Source organism: Microtus pennsylvanicus, chromosome 19 (genome assembly GCF_037038515.1).
Source record: "Microtus pennsylvanicus isolate mMicPen1 chromosome 19, mMicPen1.hap1, whole genome shotgun sequence".
NCBI classification, from domain to species: Eukaryota; Metazoa; Chordata; class Mammalia; order Rodentia; family Cricetidae; genus Microtus; species Microtus pennsylvanicus.
The window spans coordinates 3,877,719-3,890,261 of NC_134597.1; the positions used below are offsets into that span (position 1 = coordinate 3,877,719).

Genomic DNA, 12,543 nt, shown 5'->3' on the forward strand with positions numbered 1-12,543 from the left:
GTTTATTTATGTTTAAATATTTAAACACGTCTCAACTTCTGCTGGTAAACAACTGGTTATAGTGTATTGTCTCCTGGGTGGCAGAGAGAGGGATGAAGGCATGGTCTGAGGTCCCGCTGCAAGGTTGAACTTCCAACTGCTTTATTGAAGTTATCTCTTGGTACCTGAGTTTTCACTCTTTCACCAATGGGCAAAATCATGGCCCCATCTTCTTAGGCCAGTCAAGATCAAATGAGTTGCTACAAATCTTCAGATCAGAGCCAAGCACACAGTCAAGGCTTCAGAGGTGGATTTATCATCATCATCATCATCATCATCATCGTCGTCGTCGTCGTCACCATAGCAACACTAAGCATTTATGCTACCTCCCTCTTCTTCACGGGAACGAGACTCCATGGAGTGGCTCAGCATCTTGTTCCATGGCTCCCAAGCTATTCAGTGACGGCAGAAATACTCGCATGGTTATGTTCGTGTTCAGTGCCAACTCTCACAGCAGGCCCTAGGTTTTCCAAAATGTTTAGCTATTCTCTCTAGGGAACATATCGCTCATACTATACCTATAACAAAGCCGGGGTGGGTGACACCACATCTTCTATCTGGCAGTTCGTCATGAATGCCAGGCTCTCTGGAAAAGACAGAGATCAGAAATCCACGCACACTGTGGCCAGTGTAACTGCTGTCCTAACCACGCCACATAAGCCAAGCAGGTCTATAAAGGCAACAGGGCCTCTTACAGGAAAGAAACTCAAAACCTAAGGCAGCAAGTGAAGCCGTGTTAGTTCAAACAAAGGCCAGCTCAGGAGCGGCCAGCCCCGAGAAAGATGGTGTAGCCTACACACAATGAGGTGGAAGGCACGCCGGGTGGAATTCGGTAGGGAAAATGAATGCCCAGAACTCTCCTACTCCCTGAAGCCATAGCCTGCACACATTGACTCAGTGGCAATCCTCTTGTGTTGTTTTACCCTCCTGACCTCATTGTGTAGGCCAGTAAGCTTGTCCCGATGGCCCCAGAGAGCCCCCTCCCTTTCTACATCAGATGAACCCTCACTCTGGAGTGATCGGGGCTCCATGCAGCACACCTTACAGTTTTTACTCTCATTCCTGTCTCTCCACTCTCTTGCAGGCATTCCTCCTCCTCCTCCTAGCACAGCCTCTCAGTTTCCACTCACATTGCCTCAGGCAGGAGACTCCTCCACCTTCCCAAACACACTATCCAGTTTCAAAGTCTCCCCACAGTCCAGTTCTCCAAAGGCTCTCAGAACTGCTGCTCTGTGGTGGATAGATTATGGGGCAGTTTGGGGTGGGGGCAACTGGGCTTTCAAGTCTTGTTTACTGAGTTCCATGCTTTACTAGAATTTTTGACCACAGTCTATGGTATGCTTCAGGATGCTTTTGGGTGTCTAGGTATTAAAACCTAAAAATGAATTATATCAATAAAGGTTTAGAAAAAGAAGCAGGTCTTTGTTGCTATTTTGGGGTTTTCCAGAAAGTCTCCCTTCAGTCCTATGTGTGCGTGCATGGGAGCTTCCAAATGCAGTCATCTAGCATCTGGACTAGAAAGTTTAGTCTGTCTCACTCTGGTCAAGGACAGCAGCCACTCAAATACCTCTGTTCCAGAAGTCTGAAACAGATTTGCCATTAATCTCTCCTCCAGGTTGCACAAAATCCCGAAACCTATCACCCTCCTGAACTGGCTACGCTCACCGTTTCTCCTCTGTGGCCTTCTTGAGCACCAAAGCACCTCTGAGCCACCCGGGGTCCATGTGTGTCACCTTAATGTCTGCTAGTGGACACTCAACCAAGAGTGTCCAAGTCTTCTGCTCACTCCTGGTTTCTTTTGATGCCTGCCTCTAATTTAACATCATAAGTGAAAGAGTGAAGAAACAGGGCACGGAAACTGGACTTAGAGCAGCCCATTCTCCTGGGCCAGAGTGGACCCGTGACTCAAGGCAGTTCAGGAAGAACTGTGGTCTCTTCAAAGGAGCATGGGTTATTAAGAGATGCTGATACGAGTGATCGAAACCTCAATGGTTTTGTTTCAGTGCTAAGATTTTTAGGTCTATTTTTATCCACAAGAGCTAAATATGAAGAAAGTTTCTCATAGGAAGCCCACTGAATTTAGCTTCTCTCAACTATACTACCATCAAACAAGAGACTTGGTTTAAACTAGCTGCCCACCAACTTTTTTCAAGAATATACTCTGATCAATGACTTCCTGAAATATCACAACATCCTCTAGATGTCACCTTGAGAACATGCCAGGATGGCGCATGATTGCCTTGAATCACAAAAACAACTTGAAACAGAGAGTTCTAAAATTTTGTGCACCTGAATCAATGGGCTAATTGGAATAATATTTTATATTTGTGAGGACTGATGTTTGTTTTATTATTTATTTGACAATAAATATGTATCTAAATTAAGGTATGGCTCATAAAATGATCTAATATGCTTTTCTGGAATTTTTTCTTATATTTTTATTTCAAAAAATGAACTTTAGGGTTCTCCCAACAACAAAAACAGAAATCCTATAAGAAGTGTCTCTGATGGACTCTGCTTTCTCTTGGGTATATTTCCTGTCCCCAGAGTCGTCCTCACAAAACATCTCCCAGTGTTGGAGGTTCCTCATCTTACCACTTGGGCACGGGAGAGGCGGGAGGGTACTAGAAGTTCAAAAGCAGCAACTAGTTATGTCTGGAACATAAAGAACAATTGATTATGGATGACTGCCCAGCAATTGTTTCTCTTAGACCAGCTCAGACTATGGCGGGCCAATGACTGAACTCAAGCAGTTCATCAAACCAAAAGAACTGTCAGGGAATTCATCAAAGTCTCAAATTCCTTTGAGGGAATTAAATCAGGCTGGAGACCTGAGAGGATTTTTACAAGTGACTTCAGGGAATCTTGGGTTGTCTACTTAGTTTAGATGTTCAAAATTTATAAAAATACCTGAGATGTCATTCCCTGTAAACAAAGTCACTTGCATTACAGAGGAGTTTGAACCAGAGTCACAGAGTTCCTAAGATTTCCATCAGTCTTCCATGTGACCAGGGGTAGGGATCCAGACGTGTGTTCTGATAATTGCCCTAAGCACCGTCAGAATTCTCTGATGGTAACCTTCACTCTGGTTCCGTAGGGAACTGCTTTTAAATGCAAAAGCAGCTTCCAGAGATCCTGTCCTTAGCAGAAAAGGCAGTGTGGGGGGCAGCTATTACCCTTGGAATAAAAACACACGATGTAGAAGTACCTTCTCCCACAGTGGTTTGCCAGTGCAGTGTTGGGAAAGCACATGCAGTGGTAATTTCAAATAGGAGAGAGACCTCATTTGTACCAAATTCTCAAATTATCTTATTTAGGATACATGTTATGATGGAGAAAAGTTCTATCTCATGCAAATTCTAAAATGTGAGAAAATGCCTAACGTTCCATAGCTCATCTATAAATTAGTGATATTTTGCAATGTTTCAACTACTGCCAGTACACACTATTAACAGCGGCAACTTTATGTTCTCCAACTTTAAATCCGACCATTTTCCTCCAACTTCAAAAAACAACTATGTTACATTTAAGGTGAAACATACAGAGAATCACATGGGGAAATTTTGTATAATGATTTTATTACCTAAAGACTATCTCAGAAATACGTGTCTTTATTTCTATTATTCTTATTTTTAATAGTGACTATTTCCCAGGGGTTACCTGCCGTTTCATTTGGTCTCTGGCCCAATGACACACACTTACAAACACACAACGATTGTGTACAATGTGCTCAAAAGCACCGGTCCCTCAGCAGTCCAGAAAAAGAATACATCATTATCAGGGCATGATTGTTTTTAACTGTGACTATCTATCATCTCTTTGCTCAAGATTCAAATTAAAGTTCAAACTGAACTGCAAAGTGTAAACTAAAGAGTTTTACAGTCAACTTTTTGTTTAAAATCCATCCTCTAGCAAAGAAAAACACTCAAGAGAGAAAAGAACATAGGTGATGCCTAATGTCAATCTTACATCACATTCTACTTATCCTGACAAACAGATTCAGTCCCTGCCCTGAGGGTCATGCCTCAAAGCAGGTTAGATAAATGGCTATTTATGAAGCTGTCTCTGGCGCCTAGAACGAGCCTCCACTCTCTATGCCAGCTCGCTCTCCCGTCCGGAAGATAACACAGCATGTCTTCTCCACATGCCCACAGCTCCATCCTCAAGAGGGATGAACTGTTTTGCACAGCCCATGAGTCCATGGGATCAAAAGGTGAGGTCAGCCAGAGAAAGAACCAGAAAGAACCAAGGATCAGGATTGGCCAGGTGTAGTCACAGAGGAGAGAAAAGGGACTGAGAGTTAAAAGTCAACACAAGCAAACTGAAAGAGTCACTGTGTTGGGAGGGTTCTCACAACGGAAAGGCTCCTCTACCATTCATTTCACTACCCACAAAAGCATTCAGTGAAGACACATCAAGACTTGGACATCTGGGCACAACATTTTCCTGTAAAAACAAAACAAGCAAAACAAACAACCCAAACAGAAAAAAAAAACAACAGGATAGATGCAGATAAGGTGGACATTTTTGCCTGAGTTACTGTAAAGCACCAACTGTGACATTAACCTTGTACTAATGGGGAAGCCATTTTATTTGAAAGGTTGTTGTCACCAAGAGGAAAAGCATTTCAAATGGAAGGTGGTGACCCTACAGGGGTCATCATTAATCATCTGGGGTCAAAGACCTTCCAAATTGTAATAGGAGGCAGGGGGCAAGGGAAAGAAGGGAGAGAAAAGATCAAAAGGCCTTTGATGGGGGTTATCTACCTATACAATAGCACCTGCAGAATAGAAGCCGCCCAGCTTCTAAGGTGACAGGGTTTTTGTTCATTAACTGGGCTTTGGAGACTAAAGTCAGCAGATGGCGGAAGAGGCCTAGAGGTCTCTCATGGCTGTCACTTTCATCCATCAGGCCTCAGCGGAGTAAAGGGCAAAATTTGCTTCTTCAAGACCAGGGAAGAGCTGGAGTGGTCCGACATGAACCACCTCACAATTCTGCCCTGTAACTTATGAAAATGTACTTATATGCTCTTTGCAAAAGGCAAGCAGAGACAGGAAGCTGTGGAATAAGGGCATGTCTCCTAGGCCAAGCCTAATAGAAAAGAAGGTCCGTAAACCTCTGGTCTCTCTCAGAGTCTCAGTGTATTGCTCTCACTCTTCCTGTGATGATACAAGCTGGTATATCACCTTGGTGATGTGAGAAAAAGCAGGGGATGGTTCCGTGGTGTAACGTTAAGATGCTACTGATCTGAAGATGTCAGGAGAGTCAATGGTTGCATTTGGGTGCAGAAACACAAGTTAGTTCCATCAAGCTCGTCGGACAATTGCACTATTTACAAATTTGCGGGTTGCTTATTTCTGGAATTTTCTAGTCTGTATTTTTAGAATACGGTTGACCATGAATAACCGAATCCATGGAAAGGTACACCATGCAGTGGGGACCACTGGACATTCCAGGAGATTCACAAATCTCAAGCAAGTCGTGTCCCGTTCCAGGGATACATTTCCCTGATAGATGGTAAGTGGAATATTTCAAAAACACAAACAATAAGGCTTTCAAAAACTCACTAAGAATATTCATAAAAATAATTTATTATTTTAAGAAATAAAACACACAACAGAGCAATATAAATGGTTTTCAGACTATGGGCTGTTTTGATTAGCCATGCCCTAGATGCCTACAGCCTACACCCATTAGCATGGATAATTGAGAATCTGCTGGATTCCCATTTTAACACAGTCCCTCTAATTCATTTCAGGCACTGAGATGGGAAAGCAAAAACCTTGGCTAGGACTCCACTTCCACAAAGGGAGCACCGCACCACTCCAGACCATACTGACCTCTGTACAGTCCAAAGAAGCCTTCATAGCGGAGCACCTTCTTAAAACAGTCGAAGCTGTTCTTGTACATGAGCTCCCCCACAAAGGAGCCAGTGGACCGTTGGTTCTGCATTCGAGTCTTTACAAGATCAATAGGATACACAGCGGTGGCTCCAACAGCTGAAATAAAGAAATACCATTATCTCAGCCAGAATTAAAGTGAGCTGGGGGAAAGAAATAGGAGGATTAAAAATTAGAGAAAGGTTTGAAAACAGAATTTTTAATGGGCAGAATTACTGAACGGTCTTTCTATATTCTTAATTGTACATTTTTATTCAAATGACATCCCTGACAAAAAGCTGTCACTAGAGATTTAATTAAAAGCATATCAGTGAAATCTAACCTCAGAAAAGGGCTATCCCTTGTAGGACGCCGTTCATGTCCAAGAGTCGGGAAAGTCCCCCTGCTCTGGCCCTCCTATAGATAGATGCACAGCTTGGTAACTGACTTGGGGAATGACTCTGAGAGCAGCAAGGTGGGAAACGGAAGGAAAGACCGGAGGATGACACAGAGGTGACAATTTAACATTCATCATGACTGACCTCCAGCGATAGAACCCAGACCAAACCTGTAGGCTGACTCTGCGAGCTGGAGAAGAAAAGGCCGAGCCGCATCACCCGAGGCCTTCTGCTTCGCACACCAGCGCAGCCAGAAGCAGCCAGCAAACAGGAAGCCAGAAGCAGGCAAGCCGAGGACGGAAAGAGGACAGAAAGAGGTACGGTTATTGATTGTATCGCCGACTGGGTTATAAATCTAACACAAGTAAAATACAAAGAGAAAAATGAGATCTGAAGCCATCAAGTACTTATTATTAATAGGTGTTTGGCCACTAAGCATGACTGAAATTAAATTGGGACATAAAATATGACATAAAAGATAACATTATGAAAAAAAATAACATTATGAACCCAGTTTCAAATGCTCAGCCCCCATTTGTGTTCATAGACATGTCAATGTAAAAACGCCAAGGAGACATCATTCTTGATTAATCTAATTGCCTGGGCTTTTTATTTGAATTTTGTGTAGGTTTTAAATGGTAATACTGAGACTAGTAAGAACTGATAAAAAGTTATTCTTAAACTCATTGTTAAACTAAGTACAAGTTTTGGAAAATTTAGTAACACACATCCAAACACTTAAAGAATACAATCTCTGATGCTGCAATTCTTACTTTAGGCAAGAAACAGCAATGAAAAGACAGGGAACAAAGATTGTGGACCCCAAGAGCAAACTATCTGGAAATACACTGAATGGCCAACAATAGAGGTTTAAAATCCTGTACTGGCGGGCACGGAGGCACACACCTTTCATCCTCGGGACTGGGAAGGTGAGGCTGACCTCTGCAAGTTCGGGGCCAGCCTGACATGCACAGCAAAGTGCAAGCAAACCAGGACCACATAGCGAGACACTGTCTCAAAAATAAATAAAATAACAATCACTCTTAAAACAAAAGTACATCATTTAAAATGGTTATCTCCAAAGAAGACTTGATGTTGAAAAGTACATCATTTAAAATGGTTATCTCCAAAGAAGATTTGATGTTGGTTAAAAAAACAAAATTTCACAAGACTCTTATTTTATAAAGAAAACATAAGGAGCTGGAGAGATGGTTCCATGGTTAAGAGCACAGGTTGCTCTTCCAGAGGACCCAGGTTCAATTCCCAGCACCCAGTTGGTAGCTCACAACTGTCGGTGACTCCAGCCTTAGGATCTGATGCTGACACCAGATCCACGTGTGGTGCACAAAGGTGATGGAGGCGGAACACCCATACACATAACAATAAGTTAATAAAGTTTTAAAATGAAAGAAAACAAGTAGAAAAGAGCGTGGTGAGTGGACAAGTATTTATCATGTTCCTTTGACCTTTCATGGCATCGTCTTTACGTACGTGAGTGTTCTGTCTGCTATATGCATGTGTACCACATGTGTGCCTGGTATCTACGATGGTATAAAATCTCCCAGAACAGAAGTTAAGGATGGTTGCTAGCCATCATGTGGGGGATGGAAACTAAACCCAGGTTCTCTGAAAGAGCAACAAGTGCTCTTTGAGGCTGAGCCAATTTTCTAGCTCTTTATGGTATTTAAAAAGAAAAATGAATTAAGAGTAGAATATGAAGTCTTTTGTTGCTGTTAAAATTACAAGTTGATACATACACATAAAATTAACACTAATATTTTGGCATCTATATTACCTAGATACACTCAAAATGTTTACGATGGCCATTACTCGAAGGGTAAATTATGGGTGGCTGTAAATTTATCCTAGACTCCGTGCTCCTAGGCAGTCAGCTGACTACTGTTGTTCTTTGAACCTGCTATCTTTCACATTTCTGTGGCCAAAACATTTTAGAATATTGTGCTACCCTGTCAGTGTAAATAAAGTAGCAACTCTGTCCCACAGAGTTGTCAAGTGAGGGAGCGAGGGTGACATACAGTCGGCACTGAATACCTGCTGAAGGGATAAATACATCCAGAAAAATTTGTTTTCAAAAGACGTGATAATTAACATCAGCGAACAATGAAAACAATCACCAGCCTCAGCCACCAACCCACTGAATTTTAGCTGCTGTCAATGCAACGCGATTCCAATACAATTAGATCATTTGAAATCCTTAGTCGTTAAACCAAAAACCGCTCTATGTCTAAGAAAGTAAAACATTTCTTCCACAAATTCCGTGGTTGTCTCCAATTCTACCCCTGTACTCTACCTTCCCTGTGACAGGTGTATTCAAAGGAGGAAGATTATTTTATTTACATGTATGAAAACATGTGAGACTAAAAATGTCCTGGCATCAAAATAATGAATGAGAGTATTTCAAAGATACGAAAGGAAGGGACCTGCCGTTACTGCTACCTCTTCCTCTAGAAGACAAATCAAATTCCAGGTTCCCACTTAACTTTTAGAAGCTACAAAATGTAATATATTCTTAAAACAACATGAGGAAAGGAGTCCACCTTCACTGCCCTAGTCTAGGACAAGCATTGCAGGGACTGTAGGGTACTGGGGTACATAAACTGGCCTGAAGGGAGATGACCTGCCTTATTTCAATTTGTCAGGCGCACTGGGGTCCTTGCAGTCAAAATCACACTAGGTTTCAGGTAGGACTGCTATGAATTGCTCTAAAACCTCTGCATCAGCCAGTCACTTCCAGCGGAGTTCATCAAACTCCTCTAACCTTTTGTGGCCAGCACCACGAAGCACCCATCAGAAGCCCACCAAAGCTGCAAAGGGCACCGAGGGAAAGGGAGAGGTACCGCTGCCAGCGGAAAACAGGGAGATCTGAAACAGCCCCTCTGCTTTCCTTAATCCCCAAATCTCTACAATAGCTGGTGGCATGCAGACGAAGAGATAATTATCTCAGACACAGCGGCTAAAATCAAAGAGAGGAGAGAGCAATGCGGCTTCCACCTCTGCCCGGGATTACACAGTTCTTTCTCCTGCACCAGGGGTAATTGGCTTCCTCTTTTAACCACAGCCAGCTGGTTTCCCAGAGGTGCCTAGTTAGGATTTACTGAGCACACACCCACTCCTTCCACCCCATGCCGCACACAAAACTCCCTGCTGCCTTTGGGTGGGAAGGAGCTAAAGGGAGGAGGGGTCCTGGCTCCAGGCCTGACAGCCCTAAAAATGCAGCTCGAGTCAACCCATTGTGGTCAAACTGGCGTCGCTGTTCAGATCCAGAGCCCCAAGCCAAAAACAGTTAAGTCTCACAAGACTCGAAGATGGCTTTGCCTTAAAGGCGGTCTTTTTCTAAAAGCGATGCTCTGTCTGCTCATGGATTTATTTTATAAGTGCCATGCAGGCAAAAGCACATGCAATGAAGGCAGGCATTGCTCTCAGCCCCAGATACAGGGTTGAGCAAGGGTTAAGTGAGGAGGTACCATGGTCTTAAGTTTCTGACATGGGCTTCTGTTAACCATAAAATAAAATTCAGCATTCCTAACATTGTTTCCACATAACTTACGAATCCTTTCACAGAGAAAATAGGTCTAAAAGCCTCTGAACTATGACTCCAGACTAAACAAAATTATCTCATTTTGATACTCAGAAAAAAAAAAAACGGAAGGGCATGGCTGTTAGACAATGCTCTTGATAGTGCCCCTCTGAGGAGCAAAGATAGCTTTCATTTAGCAATGCCAGATGCTGCTGGGGACAGTCACAAGGACCCAGGGATCCACGCCCACTTCCCTCAGGACCAGATGTAAAGAAGAAAAGAACTACTTGTTTTGAGAGTGTTGGGGTTCCTAGTGTTGGGGGAACAGCTCCATCTTTCTAAGAAACACATGCCCTGTATCCGTTCACCAGAAGGTCGTTAAATAATTTCCCTTTTCAGCCTCTTCAAAAATGTCTGCATTTTGGGAGCAAAACTGGGAAATGTTTACATCAGAAATCAATGCTGGAAAGGCATTGGAAGCGCAAGGGGCCTGCTATCTCCCTGGAAAACACCAGGCGAGAACTTACTGCTACTCACTCACCTGCCTCTGGGCCTCAGCCAAGTTGAAGGGCAGCATGCCTTCCTCCAGGGGAGCGATCCGCTCAATGTCTGCTAAGGTCATGCGTCTGAACAGAGCAAACATAGCAAACAATGACAAAGCCCCAGATTCCTTAAATTCACATTATAGAATTCCAGAACGTTCCTTTTATCACTTCCCACATTTCACTGTTGTTCTTTCATTACTTGGTTTCTTTCTCTCCTGCTGTATTCTCTCCACACCTAGCTCCTAAACTCCTTTTATTAAACTAACTAAAAAAAACCCAACTTACCCCCTTGGCTCATATAAATCAGCTAACTGAAACAAGATGTCAACTTCCATGGGTGTAACCTGACCAAACTTCTGGGCTGCCAGAGCAAACTCCTCTGTAAGGGGAGAGAGAGAGAGAGAGAGAGAGAGAGATTCAGAGAGGGCAACACTGAGTTCAGCATTCAATCAAAGCAGCGGAGGGGCGGAAATCACAACCCATTTCATGAAGTTACTCCATACCTCCCCAGGTCTTTCATCCACATGGAAAAGCATGCTGACCACCACCTAACACTTACAGGGAAAGCTCGGTGCCCTGTGGGGACTCGAAACAAACTACTCTGGACGGTATTCAGCTTACAGGGCAAGGAAAACGGGGGGAGCATGTATGAAAAACTTCAACTGCCTCCTCACAGAAACACCGTCAATCCCAAGTGAATTTTCTATGTCTCTCTTTTTTTTTTAAATCCCCTGAAATGCTGATAGTATCCTCTCTGCGTTCACAGATCACATACACCCTTGTCAGTACAGGTTTGTGGAACGCTCACATAATTTTTGAGGGCCACTGACCTGCCTGCCGATTTGGCTTAAGTTTCTGTAAGAACTGCAAAGACTCAACAAATTCTGTATCTTGTCTTCATTCAAATGCTGTCTTCAATTTATCAAAAATTTGGTGAAGACTATTTTGTTTACCTGAGTTTGATCATAGAATGGAGGCCACACATCACCAATTAACGAGCGCGTGTGAACGGGACAGAAAACTCCAATGATAGCTCCAGGTTGCCGCCCTCAGCCCCAGTGCCTAACACAATTGAAGCCAAAACTCTGATAGACTCTCTCTCACCCTTAGTCACCTCCACATCTTTCCTGCTGCCAGCCAGAGTGCTGTAGATCTTCCTGATGAGCTCCATGTTGTTAAGGAGAGAATTGAATCCATTAAAGTAGGAGAAACTAACTTGATGGGATCTGGTGCCTCCCGCAGCCTTGGAAAGTTGAGAACAAGTGAGAGGAAGAAACAACAACAAATAAGATACATAGGGGAAGGGATTTCAAAAGTACATATATATTTAATGCTTTTTTGGAAGTAACCAGGAATGATCGACACAAGTATTTTTCTTTCTTATTAGAAAAGAAACTACAAGTAATTTTTTAAAGTGGCTGCAGCCAATCATGACCAGGGCCTGTCCTTCCATACCCAACCCCTGGGAAACTAAGGAAATCCACGTGCAGGCTTAGAACAGGACCAGCAGTCATTTACAGAGGTCAAATTTCAGGTACAGATGTTGCACAAAATCGTTTATTTCATCTAAAGAGCAAATGCTAAGGCCTTAAACATACAAACTAGATCACACACACACACACACACACACACACACACACACACACACACACACACACACGTGTGCATGCGCTCATATCTGTGCCGACACACTGTAAGAAGTGGCTAACGCAACATTAATGTCAAGATGGGCCATGGCACCTAAACCAGCAATGAATAATCACTAAGTCCTGAGTCTCCACACTGCTGGGGCTGCTGAAGCACAGGTAAAATTCTGGGAAAATCTGGAGATGTCCTATGCTTAGGTGGGGGTTGAAGCTGGCTAGAATTCTGATAATCAGAATTTTTAAGAAAAGATTTTTTTTTCACAGGGGACAGGAAAAAAACAGCATGTCCACTGTGAATGGAACTTCAGTTTGGGGTTTCGAATTCTATCCTTCCCTAACAAGGAAAAATAATTTTTTTTTTAATTAGGAAAACACTTCTTTAATAACAGCCACATACATCTTCACGTAGTAAACATTTAAAATAGCTGACAGGAGAGTGGGGGGGGGGTATAAGCAAGAAAAGGAGTGAGGTTGACATCGTACCAGAATGGGAAAAGC

At 43.0% G+C, this 12,543-nt stretch overlaps 1 protein-coding gene across 1 annotated transcript in view; it reads right to left on the bottom strand.

Moving 5' to 3' along the window:
* The window catches only part of Slc25a13 (solute carrier family 25 member 13), a 166,978-nt gene that overhangs the window by 58,261 nt on the left and 96,174 nt on the right, over nucleotides 1–12,543 (bottom strand). Inside the window, exons 7-11 of the mRNA XM_075953627.1 lie at nucleotides 11,504–11,642; nucleotides 10,685–10,778; nucleotides 10,396–10,480; nucleotides 6,461–6,545; nucleotides 5,880–6,038 (exon numbers count right to left, since the gene is read on the bottom strand). Of these exons, the coding sequence (XP_075809742.1) occupies nucleotides 5,880–6,038; nucleotides 6,461–6,545; nucleotides 10,396–10,480; nucleotides 10,685–10,778; nucleotides 11,504–11,642 (562 nt within the window). The remainder of the gene's footprint in view (nucleotides 1–5,879; nucleotides 6,039–6,460; nucleotides 6,546–10,395; nucleotides 10,481–10,684; nucleotides 10,779–11,503; nucleotides 11,643–12,543) is intronic.